We start from the raw sequence: 13315 nt of genomic DNA, 5'->3' as shown, positions 1-13315 counted from the left end.
GCAGAAGCTTCTGGGGGTGATTCAGCCTCCCCAGAATTTGCCCCCTTGGTTTCTTATAAGCAAGTTCCCAGCCTAGCTTTAGAAACCTACTGTGGTGTCCTGAGTGATCGTCCTTCATTGCACAGGGTGCAGGGTGGGAGGAGGCAGACCAGCCTCACCAAACAGCTGCTGGTGAGCCAGCGTGGGGCCCAGGGCAGGAGCAGCCCTGCCCTGGAGCATTATTCACAGACTCCGCCTCCATCTCACCCAACCCAGTGTGCAGAGCTTCCCCTCCCCCAGGCTCTGAGTGGCCATCCCCCGCGCCTGGTGCCTGGTACCCTCCACAAGGTGCACACTCGCACGCTCGTACACCCAGGCTCATCTGCCACGTGGGCCTTCCCTTCCACCAGTCTCCGAGCCCATGCTGTGGCTCAAAGGCAAGAGGGCTGTGACTGGGGTAGGAGGGCAGTCTATGCCTGTAGGACCAGGGGATGCACAAGTGCATGTGAGCACCTGAGGGGTTCTCAGGTCCCCTGGAGGCACATGGACCTTCCAGCTCCCCCTCAGTGCCCTCCCCTCAGCACATTCTTCCTTCCTCTGCCTTGCTTCTGCAGACACATACTTCTAGTTTGTTCTTGCTGCTGGGCGAGGCAGAGCCTGACTCCCGTAGCTAGGACAGTCCCAGCCTGCAGCTTCACCATGGTGCTGGGAGTTATTATTTTCATTGAGGGGGGCCTGGCTTTTGGGTCTTTGCTCTGAATTGGGTTGGCCGTCAGGGAATGAGAGTTTAAAGGCAAAAAAAAAAAAAAAAAAAGGAGTTTGTTCTAAAGCTGGTCCTCTGAGCTCCCACTGCTCCAAATTGTACCCCTGCTACCAGGGCCAGGACCTCTTAGATGCCCACCTAGTCTCTCTCCCTCCCCAGGCTCGCATAAGTGAAGACAAAGGGGGTGCCAGAGGGAAGAGTGTCTCTCTCTCTCTCTCTCTCTCTCTCTCTCTCACTCTCTCTCACTTACTTCAGGGCCCAGAGCTGAGAAAGGAAATGGAGGAGGAAGTTCCTCCCCTTCTGGGTGCTGGTGAAAGTGAAAGGCAGGTGGGGGGGGGGGGGGGCTGGAGTGAGTCACAGCCGCTCAGGAGGGGAAGGGCTGGGGAGCTGCGGAAGCCTGTGAACGGGTGATAGGAGGCCTCACACTGCGAGCCTGCTCTTACTGCCCGGCCCTTCTTGGCCGGGTTGATTTCCTGGGAACCCCTGGGACTGCTAACTAGGACCTGGAGCTTCTAGGGTCTGAGGTCTGAGGTTGGTCCGGACCTGCAGATTTATTCCCCAGGGCTTCCTGAGCTCCCCTCCCTTCCCTTCCTGGCCTGACTGGCTCCGGACCAGAATCTCGTGGGGAAGAAGTAGGCCATGTAGCTCCCACCCTCACCAACTTCCCAGGGAGGGGGAAAAAAAACCCTCTCTGAAGAAAGACAAAGTCTTTGAAAATACATGTAAGTTATAAAATACTGGTCTTCATTTTGACTGTCCTGTAGCAGGATAAATAGAGCAATGTGTTTTGTTTTGTTTTTTAAATCAAGTTAGAAAATAACCACAGACACTCTGAGCACTCTAACTCACACTATGTCATAGGAAAATCCCTCCAGATCTAAATTCTAGCAATCTGCATCCCCTCAGTATCATAGTTACTCTAGTCCTTTGATCGGGAGCTCTTTGGCAGTGGAGGAGGAGGGTAGGTGGGGATTGCTGACTGGCTACCGGGCTGGATCCCGCCTCCAGCCAGCCAGGGCTGCAAAACAGGTTCTGTGCTGGTTTAGGGAAGGCTCTGGCAGCCACGGTCCCACCCTGCAGCTCCTCCCAGGGGTGGGGCTAGAACTGCACATACCCTTCTAGGGCCTCACCTACATGCCTCAGTGCAAAGGACGTGAGCCTAGCCCTGGGCCTTGGACTCTGCAAGGACTTGGTGGGCTCCCACCCTGGAGCCACATGGTTAGTTAGTTAGGAATGACCCCTGTTGTCTCTACTTCCTGTGCTTGAGATAAGCTCAGAGCATCAGAGGAGGCATTGGCTGCATAAAGCTCCTTCTGGGTCTGGTGGGGAGGCTACTGCATGGACAGATGTGCTCCACCAACTGGGCAAGGGGAGTCAACTGAGATGGGAGCTCAACATGGCCTTTGTCACTCCTTTTCCCATCTTGGCTACAGGGGCTCTGACTGGATCTCAGCCCCCCTTGTTCCCAGGGTGGTGCCTTTGTGCCGGGTACAGATTACACAACCAAATGCTGCAGGGTGAGGTGGTGGGACACAGAGTCACAAAGCGCTGCCTTCTGGTAGTTCCCCCAAGGTTCTGGCTCCTGCCTCACCTGTGCTGCTCTGTGAACTTGGGTCCATCTCTCATACCTGTGCTAACATCCGGGGCATCCTGGGAGGCTATGGCTGACACTGTCACTATTCTTCTGTCTGCAGGCTCCAGGGTCCTGTGGAACATCATGAACTGGGAAGAGTAGATGAGCCCAAGAGCCATCCTACAAAGAGCAAGGAAGAGCCAACAGTTCTTTCGCCCTGTGCCTGACCTCACCCCCCAGCACTTTCCCCTCCCCCTGTTCTGCCCCCACTGGCTCCTGGACTAGAGCTGGGCTTCCAGCAGAACATCCCCACGGGGGATGGGCAGCTGGTGAAGTAGGGCTCACTGCCGGGGCCCAGTTGGCCACACCATGAACCTCCAGGCCCAGCCCAAGGCTCAGAACAAACGGAAGCGTTGCCTCTTTGGGGACCAGGAGCCAGCTCCCAAGGAGCAGCCCCCACCCCTGCAGGCCCCACAGCAGCCCCCAGCCCCTCCACAGTCCACCAGAGTGAAGGAGGAGCCTTACTTTGGGCACGAGGGTCCGGCAGGGGCCGCCCCTGTCTCCCAGCCTGTGGAGCTACCCCCTCCGAACAGCCTGGCCCTGCTGAACTCTGTGGTGTATGGTTCCGAGCGGACCACGGCGGCCATGTTGTCCCAGCAGGTGGGCTCGGTCAAGTGGCCCAACTCTGTGATGGCTCCAGGGCGGGGCCCTGAGCGTGGAGGCGGTGGGGGTGTCAGTGACAGTGGCTGGCAGCAGCAGCCAGGCCAGCCTCCACCCCACTCGACATGGAACCGCCACAGCCTGCCCCTCTACAGCGGACCCAAGGGGAGCCCTCATCCTGGCATGGGGGTCTCTACCTACTACAACCACCCCGAGGCACTGAAGCGGGAGAAAGGAGGCGGACCGCAGCTGGACCGCTACGGAAATGCCGTGCGGCCGATGATGCCACAGAAGGTGCAGCTGGAGGTAGGGCGGCCCCAGACGCCCCTGAACTCTTTCCATGTGGCCAAGAAGCCCCCAAACCAGACACTGCCCCTGCAACCTTTCCAGCTGGCGTTCGGCCACCAGGTGAACCGGCAGGTCTTCCGGCAGGGCCCACCGCCCCCCAACCCCGTTGCGGCTTTCCCACCGCAGAAGCAGCCGCAGCAGCAGCAGCCGCAACAGCAGCAGCAGCAACAGGCCGCCCTTCCCCAGATGCAGCTCTTTGAGAACTTCTATCCCATGCAGCAGCCACCCTCTCAGCAGCCCCAGGACTTTGGCCTGCAGCCGGCCGGACCCCTGGGGCAATCCCACCTGGCTCACCACAGCATGGCGCCCTACCCCTTCCCCCCCAACCCTGATATGAACCCAGAACTGCGCAAGGCCCTCCTGCAGGAGTCAGCCCCACAGCCTGTGCTACCTCAGTCCCAGATCGCCTTCCCCCGCCGCTCCCGCCGCCTCTCGAAGGAGGGTGTCCTGCCTTCTGCCCCTCTGGATGTGGCTGGCACCCAGCCTGGACAGGAGCCCACCAGCAACCTATTCCTACATCACTGGCCCCCACAGCAGCCACCACCCGGGCCCTTGGGGCACCCCCATTCTGAAGCTCTGGGATTCCCGCTGGAGCTGAGGGAGTCGCAGTTGCTGTCTGATGGGGAGAGACTGGCACCCAACGGTCGGGAGCGGGAGGCTCCCACGATGGGCAACGAGGAGGGCATGCGGGCAGTGGGCACAGGGGACTGTGGGCAGGTGCTACGGGGTGGGGTGATCCAGAGCACTCGACGGAGGCGCCGGGCATCCCAGGAGGCCAATTTGCTGACCCTGGCCCAGAAGGCAGTGGAGCTGGCCTCACTGCAGAACGCAAAGGTGAGAGTGGCATGGGATGGAGGCCTGGCCTGGCAGAGGGCAGGGTGAGCTGTGTCTGCGGCCAGGGGCGAGCAAGTGACTCCAGGTCTATGGGGTGGTTTTCTTCTTCACTGAAGGAAATGAAAGAACCCATATGCTTCAGGAAGTTCTAAACTCCCTCCATGCAAAGAATCTCTACGTAGGTGCATTCATACCTGAAGGAAAGATGAAAGGTTTGCAGGCAGGAAGGTGCAAAACACTGTCATGGGTTGGCTTCTTCATTTGGCACATGAAGGATTGGGAGTTGAGGAAGGTGAAACCATTGCCAGATCCAGTATCCTAAAATGAGACCGTGGCAGTGGTTTCCACGGGTGATGATACTTGTCAAAATGCATCAAACTGATGACAAATAGGTGCATTTTGTTGTATGTGAATTTTACTGGCAATAAAGTTGATTTAAAAGAAAGGACAGTAACAACAGGGAAGAAGAATGAATAGAATTTGAGCACCTCTCTTGTACGTGGAGTTTCTTACACTTGATCAGAGAAGTAATTTATCATCAAACCCTACGACAGGGTTGCTGAGGCCCATGGAGGATTTCCAAGGTTATAAAGCTAAGATAAAGGCCTGGCATCTGACTCCAAAGCCAGTGTTTTCCCCTCCTTCACTGGAGGTTTCAAACCGCCCCCCCCCCCAACCCCCAATGCCTACAGCAAGGCTGGATTGTCAGAAGCTACAGAACTTGACTTCAGGCAGTTTCCAATGGGGAAAAGATACAAAGACCATCATTACCTTGTAAAAAGTTGCTTGTTTACTTCTTTTGCAGAAATAAGGTTTTTTTGTTTTTTTTTTTTAAGTTTTTAAAATTTATTTTAGAGAATGAGTGGGGTAGGGGCAGAGAGAGGGAGAGAGAATTCCAAGAAGGCTCCACACTGACACAGCACAGAGGCCGACATAAGGCTCGAACTCTTGAACTGTGAGACCATGACCTGAGCCGAAATCAAGAGTCAGATGCTTAACTGACTGAGCCACCCAGGCGCCCCTGCAGAAATAGGTTTTGAATTTAGATACTATTGCATGTGCCACACACTGTGCAGGTCAAACGAAACACATGTGTAAGCCACTTGTGGCCCAAGATGGTCATCTGAGGACCGCTGCACCAGGCCAGGATTGGAGGACCTGGCAGAGGGAGGTTATGGAGAGTATTTGGGAGTGTGATGAGAGAAAAGGTATTTAGGGAAAGACCATTGGGAACCATTATGGGTTCCTGAATCAAATGCGACTAGGGGTCCTGGACTTATTAGGACTTATCTTCTAAATCTTACCTTCGTTCCCCCTCCCTCTCCTTCTCCAGGATGCCAATGGCTCTGAGGAGAAGCGGAAAAGTGTGCTGGCTTCAACCACCAAGTGTGGGGTGGAGTTTTCTGAGCCTTCCTTAGCTGCCAAGCGAGCACGAGAGGACAGCGGGATGGTACCCCTCATCATCCCAGTGTCTGTGCCTGTGCGGACTGTGGACCCAACTGAGGCAGCCCAAGCTGGAGGTGTTGATGAGGATGGAAAGGGTCCCGAACAGAACCCCGCTGAACACAAGCCGTCAGTCATTGTCACCCGCAGGCGGTCCACCCGTATTCCTGGGGCTGATGCTCCAGCTCAGGTATGAGGGGGCTCCCCATGCAAACACCTATAGTACCTGTGTGCTCCTGGGGGCCTAGTACCCTATGGGAAAAAAGAGGTCATGGTAGTATAGGAGGGATTCAAGCAACCTGCGAGATACTGTTTATATTTTCCAAGCCAAACTTATGGATAAATGCACTTAGGGGAGACAATGAGACAGTTTTATACTTGAAATTGAGACTGCTTATGAAAATCTAGGATGTGTGAATCTCTTTCATTTTAGGTCAGCAAATTTTCACCTCTAATATGGGTCAGATTTTGTGCTAGGCGTTGGGATATAGAGATGTTTACTTGTCCTGTCAATACAAACATATATATGTTGAAATCTAAGGTTGGGGTTTTATCTATTTTAGTTTTTTGTCAGTATTTGTTTTACACATTTTGATGCAATGCATACTCATTTAGAAGTGGATTAGACACTTCATCATTGTGAAATGTTTCTTTTTATCTTTACTAATCTTTTTGCATCTTTTTTTTATTAAGAAGAATTTTTTTTTAATGTTTATTCATGTTTTGAGAGACAGAGACAGAGCGTGAGCAGGGGAGGGGCAGAGAGAGAGGGAGACACAGAATCTGAAGCAGGCTCCAGGCTCTGAGCTGTCAGCACAGAGCCCGACACAGGGCTTGAACTCACTAACTGCAAGATCATGCCCTGAGCCGAAGTCGGAAGCCTAACTGACTTAGCCACTCAGACACCCTGTTGCCTCTTTGTTTTTGGTGTTTATTTATTTTGGAGAGAGAGATAGAGCACGCACATGTGTGTGAGTGATGGAGGGGCAGAGAGAGAGGGAGACAGAGGATCCATAAGAGGCTCTGTGCTGACAGCAGAGAGCCCAATGTGGGGCTTGAACTCACAAACTGTGAGATCATGACCTGAGCCGAAGTCGGACGCTTAACCGACTGAGCCACCCAGGTGCCCCTCTTCTTGCCTCTTAAAATCTACTTTGTGAAATATTTTATTTTATTTCATTCCATTTCAAGAGAGAAAGAGAGAGCATGAGTGGGGGGAAGGGGTGGGGGGGGGGCAGAGAGAGAGGGACAGAGAATCTCAAGCAGCCTCCGAGTTCAAAACATGGAGCTCGATCCCACCAACCATGAGGTCATGACCTGAGCCCAAACCAAGAGCTGGATGCTTAACTGACTGAGCCACCCAGCTGCTCCTACTCTGTGAAATATTTAGATTTCTTTTGGTTAGTGTTGTGGGGAGGAAGATGAGATGTGTATCTTTTCCATCTTTTTACTTTTAGCCCTTAAGGTGTATCTTTCAAGTGGCATATAATTGGTGTTTGTTATTACCTGTTCTAACAACTTTCGTCTTTTAGAGCATTGATACAGTTTACATTTAATGCAATTACTGATATACTTGGGTTTAAATCTGCCCTCTACTTTTTGCTATTTATTCCATATTGCTTCTTCTGTTCTTCGCTACCTCTCCCTTCTCCCACTTTGGATTGATTGGGTTTGTCATTCCATTTCCCCCCTTTACTAATATATTATTTATATACTTGTTTATTCCTTATTCTTATTTATTTACTTAATTATTACTCCTTTAGTAATTACCCAAGCAGCCTTTCTTACCTGGATTAATTGGAGGGAACTAAGCCCCACAATAAGGAATTTGAGTGACTAGTTTTGCAATTCACTGGAGCATGGCACATAGCTCGTACCCTTTCCAGATGCACAGGCAAGAAGCTAAGTCATTACATACCGTGAAAACTTACATTAGGCCTTAATTCTCTGGTTGAGAAGAGCTACTAGAGAGTAAAATATGCATTCTTGGCTTATTGAAATCTAATGTAAATTCATATTTTACCTCTTCTAGAACAATGCAAAGTTCTTACAACACTTTAACTCTGTTTTCCACTAATCTCTCACTTATAGAATTATTAACATGTATTTTCATTCTCTAAATATTTTAACATCACCAGGATGATATAACATCATTGTTTTTGTTAAGCTTTAAATTTTAATTCCAATATAGTTAACATACAGTGTTATATTAGTTTTAGGTATACAGTCTAGTGATTCAACAATTCTATACATTACTCAGTGATAACATTATTGTTTTGTTCAGTTGTTGTCCATTTTAGCCTGAAAGACTTACTGTATGTATTTGTTGTTTTTCATTTCTTCTCATATCTCCAAGCTTCTATCTCAGATCATTTATGTGCTGCTTGAAGAATATTCCTTAGTATTTCCTTTAGTGCAGGTCTGTTAATGATGAAATTTATTAGTCTTTGATTGTCTGAACATGTTTTTATTTCTTCAGTTTTGAAGCTGGGTAGAGAATTCTGTTGTTGGTAGTTATTTTTCTCTTAGCACTAAAAGGATATGTCATTCTATAGTCTTCAGACTTCCATTGTAGTTACGGTGTTGGGAAATCACCATTAGCCATATTGTTGCTTCTTTGAATTTAAGCTTTTTTTTTTTTTTTTTCTTAAAGTTTTTAAACGTTTATTTATTTTGGAGAGACAGAGTGCAAGTGGGGGAGGGGCAGAGGCAGAGGGAGACACAGAATCCAAAGCAGGCTCCAGGCTCTGAGCTGTGAGCACAGAGCCTGATGTGGGGCTTGAACTCACCAACCGTGAGATCATGACCTGAGCCAAAGTCGGATGCTTAACGAACTGAGCCACCCAGGTGCTGCAAGCTTCTTTTTTTTTTTTTGGTCATTGGTTTTCACCAGTTTTTGCTGTTATACCTATTGGTTTTCTTTGTATTTATCCTGTTTAGAATTTGTAGTCTTCCTTAAATATTTCTTCTGTCCTATTTCCTCTCTTCTCTCCTTCTGGGACTCTAGTTACACATTTGTAAGAGTTCTTTACCATATCCCCTATTTTGTCTGTTATGCACTTATCTGTGTTTTCCATTTTTCTCTTAGTCTGGACTATCTTTTAGTTTACCTATTCTCTCTTTAGCTGTATCTAATATGTTGTTAAGCCAACTCACTGAGTTCTTATTTCTAGTTATTTTTTTTCAGTTACTGAATTTCTATTTGGTTCATTTTTAGAGTTTCTAATTCTTTGATGAAAACTTCAACCTTTTATTTTATTGCATAACCTAAGCATAGTTTTCTTAAAGTTTATGTCTGATAACTCCATTAATGGGATCCCGTGGGTCTCTTTCTGTTACATTACTTCTTGTTTTTAAATCACATTTTGTTCTGTTGTATATCTGGCTAGTTTTAATTGCATGTCAGACATATATGAAAAATTGTTGAAGTAATTAAAGACTCTGGATGTTTTTCTTGTCTTCCAGAGAGGACTTAACTTTGCATCTGACAGGTAGCAAAGGGCATTAGCAATCCTGAATTATTTTAATTTAATCAGAGATTGAAATGAGATGATTTTAAATTGGGCATTATTCCACATGTGGACTAATCTATTTCTGATTCACTTTTATTCTGAGGATATAGCCCTTTGGAGTCCCAATCCAAAGCCTGGGGGATTATCAGCCTCTCCTTCCCTGGCAAGCCCTAAACTCCATTTAGTTGCTCAGCTTCCCACTTACCTCTTCCAGTAATGCACCCACCTCTAGGGAAAGCACAACTCCAGATGCTGGACTCACTTTTTCACTTTCTTTCATTTCCTGTATCTTGGCTCTTCAGGTCTTTGACAACTTATTTGCTCTCTGATACCTTCAAAAATGTGGTTTTTATATTGAGCCTGAATTTTCTAGTTATTCTCAGCCGGAGAGTTAGCCTGTGATTCTGTCCTCTGTAACAAAAAGGGGAGCTTTAAGATTGTCATGAGCAGCACAGTCTCTACTCTCTGGGGTCTTATTCTCTGGTTGTGATAGAGGTTGGAGGCTAGAGGCCTCAGTTTATCCTGAGGATGGCAGGAAGGAGCCTGAACAACTACACAGCTCAACATACCCATTTCATAGTTGAGGAAATAGGTCCAGAAAAGGCCAGAGACTTACCTATGTTTATACAGCCAAGTAATGACAGAGGTAGCCCTGGAATTTAGATCTCCTGCAACTCCCGCCCGTGAGCACTTACACTACACCAGGCTTAGGAAGATGTTTATTTTTTTGGTTACTCTTTTTATTTAGTTATTTGTTTTTCCTTGTATTATAGATATTTCAATCTTGCACAAAAGTATAGGGAATGGTAAATTGAACCTAAATATTTAGCCATCACCCAGCTTTCATGGTTTTCAAAATATAGCCAAATCATTTTTTATTTGTATCTCTACTTTTCCTTACCACTGGTTTTTTGTTTTTTTTTTTTTTTTGAAGCAAATCCCAAACATCATATCATTAAGTTCATAAATATTTAGGTTTATATCTGAAGTACATTATATATAAGATTCCTTCCTTTTTTCCTTCCTTCCTTTAACATAGCCTCAATATTATCACACCTAAAAAAAATGAATACAAAAAATATTGTCAAATATTCAAAATAGTTTAATTCCATTGCCCTTATTACAAAATTACAAATCATTACGGCTAACTGAGTTCATATTGGATTTCTTGTCTAACAAGTTTGGGGCCTTTGGTTCCACTGCATTTTTTTCTGTGCAATCATCTTGTTCCCCTAAGGGAGAAAGAACGAAAAATTTCATTTCTTCCTAGTCTATAGAAAAGGAAAGAGGGCACAAATGGGTAAAGGACATGGCCAAGACCTCGTGGACAGTCAGTGCCCTCTGCTGAAAGGTGTTGTGGGAGCTGGACACGGGGAGAGGGGGAAAGCCTACTCTTCCCAGGTCTACTTAGTCAATGTGGCCAACCTCACCTATGGGCCAGCTCTGTACTCAGGGAGATGATCTGGATATTGCTCACCCTCATAGGGTTCCATTCTCTTTTGAGAGGACAGGGATGGAGCAGAGAAAGGCTTCTCTTCCCTTACAGCTCTACCCTCTATTCTACATGGAGACCCATGAGGCATATCGAGCAGGGAGAAGTGTAAGCTAGGAGGGCTAACCTTTGACAGCATAAGTAGGCTGGTCTGTTATCGTAGGACTAATTTTATGAGAAAAAGTGCTGCAAGGACAGGACTGTCTTCTTCCTTTTGTGGTCCCATGCCCAGCTCAGGTCTTGACACATAGTAGGGACCTCCATCTAATATACAGCTTGATAGCAGCCAGTATTTATTGAGTAATTACTACATGTCAGTTACTGTTCTCAGTGATTTCCACATATTAATTAATTTAGTCCTCATAGCTAATCCATTTGATAGGTACTTACTATTCCCATGTTAAAAATGATGATGCACAGAGAAGTTAAGACATTTTAAGTGATAAGTAAAGGGGGTAGAGCCCATTCTAAGCAATCTAGCTGCAGAGCCTGGGCCCCTAACTACTACAGTTCTCTGTCCAATAGCATACTTCACATTAGGTATTGGGAACTATGGCCTGTGGGCCATATCCAGATGTAAGAATAGATTTTACCTTGTATCTTTTTTTTTTTTTAAACATTTTAAAAGGATTATTTAAAAAGAGTGGGGAAGAGGAGAAGAAGAATATGTAACAGAGACTGGGTGCAGTCCACAAAGCCTACATTTATTATCTGTCCCTTTACAGAAACAGTTTGCTGACCCCTGCCCTAGTGGAGACAGTAAGAAGGGTTTTTGGACCTGTTCCCTGTCTCAGGCTTGCGTTGGTGGGTGTGGTGGGCAGGCTAAGTTCGAAAGGTGAGACTGACCAGCAATGGTCAAGACTTCAGTTTTCCCAGCACATAAGAGTCTGAGCTATCTTGGTTCTGTTTCCTTCTCCAGGCTGATGACATGAATGTCAAGTTGGAAGGGGAACCTTCAGTGCGGAAACCAAAGCAGCGGCCACGGCCTGAGCCCCTGATCATCCCTACCAAGGCGGGCACTTTCATTGCCCCTCCCGTCTACTCCAACATCACCCCATACCAGAGCCACCTGCGCTCTCCTGTCCGCCTAGCTGACCACCCCTCTGAGCGGAGTTTTGAGCTACCCCCCTACACCCCTCCCCCAATCCTCAGTCCTGTGCGGGAAGGCTCCGGCCTCTATTTCAATGCCATCATGTCAACCAGCAGCATCCCAGCCCCTCCTCCCATCACGCCAAAGAGTGCCCATCGCACCCTGCTCCGGTCTAGTGAGTGACCCACCCTCAGGGGCCATGGGGGCAGGGAATGTGGGGAGGGAAGGCAATGGGCAGGAATGAGACTCTGCCCATAAGGCTGCTGGGGATTGGGCTGGAACACTGGGAAAAGGGGCTCCACTCTCTCTTCTCTGAGAGAGAAAAGGTGGTTGTCCTGGTTCAAGAACAGGCAGGGATGGGGTAGGGGATATCAGCCCAATTGCTTGGGTTCAAATCCCAATTCTACAATTTACTGTTATGTTCCCTGTGCAAGTCATTGAAACTCTCTGGGCTTCAGTTTCTTTAGTATTTAATTGAGGATATTAGTAGTACTTGGTTGTTGGTGAAATTGCCAATTTAATCTATTTCTGGATCCACAAATAGCAGTTTCCTATGTTCAACCTGATAGCCAACTCACGGGGTTGTGGTGAGGTTCAGAGGCAGCAACAAACGTAAAGCACTTAAAACACCATGCCTGGAGCAGCATCATGCTTGCTCTTAATATTATGTGGTAGATCTGCCTCCTGGGGCTCTTAAATAGTTGTTTTGGCCAAGAGCAGACATGTTGGCTGGCCCGGGTGGTGAACTGTTGAAAAATGTGGGCCACTCCACAAAAAAATCCATTTCCTTTGAAAAATGGGATAATCTTATCTCGTAGTGTGGTGGAGGATTAAGTGGGAGTAAACACCTCCAGAGGTAGAACAAGGGTGAAGCCTCCCATCACTAGATTACCCTTTGACCCTGACCTCCCATGCTCTAGCTCTCTGGTGCCCCCTGGTGTCTGTGGGTGAGAAATGGCTCACCCTGGGCTGGCTGGCTGGCCTTCCATTCCACCCTCCCACCTACCTTCCAAGCTTCTCTCCGTGCCTGGGTTGTGCAGGAAGAAATCACCGTAGAGACCAGACCGGCAACAAAGAGAGGCCTGTCCATCCATGAGCATTTATCGAGTACCTGGGCGTAAAGCATTGAACTGGGTCCTGTGAAGGCTCCAGTAGTGTATGGGACAGCACGGGTCTGTCAGTTCTAAAGAGAGTACAGGGTCATTAGGGAGTTGACATGGAAACCTGGGAGACAGAAAAGCAGAGGTTCTGGGCACAGTGGGATCAACAGCAAGTGAGTGAGGGAGACCCTAACCTCCAAAGCCTGCAGAGCCTACTAGCCTGGGGTGGTGAGAAAGCCTCCAGGAGAGGGTGGGGCTAGAGCTAAGAGCTTGAACTAGGAAGGAGGTGGGGAGGGCACACTCGGCACCGGAATGAGTGGTGGAAAGGCCTGGAGGTAGGACCGTGCAGGAAGAGCGAGGAGCCATGAGTAAGCAGTCAGCTAGGTTCCAGGGTCCGGGCAAGGGGGTGGTGGGAGGCATAGATGAAAGGGGAGCTGCATGAGTGAGCCGAGCTGAGGAGTTGCAAGTTGCAAAGGTGGGGGGAGGTCAGCAAAGATTTTTGGAGCAAGGGAGTGCCTCCA

General features: G+C 48.4%; 1 protein-coding gene across 7 annotated transcripts in view; it reads left to right on the top strand.

Annotated features, from left to right (window-relative positions):
- MIDEAS (mitotic deacetylase associated SANT domain protein) overlaps positions 1–13315 on the top strand; it is a 68586-nt gene that overhangs the window by 41844 nt on the left and 13427 nt on the right. For all 7 annotated transcript variants that reach the window (XM_053889582.1, XM_053889583.1, XM_053889585.1 and 4 more), the window contains 3 exons: positions 2437–4157; positions 5491–5790; positions 11524–11869. In XM_053889582.1, the coding sequence (XP_053745557.1) occupies positions 2685–4157; positions 5491–5790; positions 11524–11869 (2119 nt within the window). In that variant the 5' untranslated portion in view covers positions 2437–2684. The remainder of the gene's footprint in view (positions 1–2436; positions 4158–5490; positions 5791–11523; positions 11870–13315) is intronic.

Source organism: Panthera pardus, unplaced genomic scaffold (assembly GCF_024362965.1).
Source record: "Panthera pardus isolate Hobbes unplaced genomic scaffold, ASM2436296v1 HiC_scaffold_24, whole genome shotgun sequence".
NCBI lineage: Eukaryota > Metazoa > Chordata > Mammalia > Carnivora > Felidae > Panthera > Panthera pardus.
The sequence above is the reverse complement of the archived record's forward strand: the minus strand, read 5'-3'. Positions and strand labels throughout refer to the sequence as shown.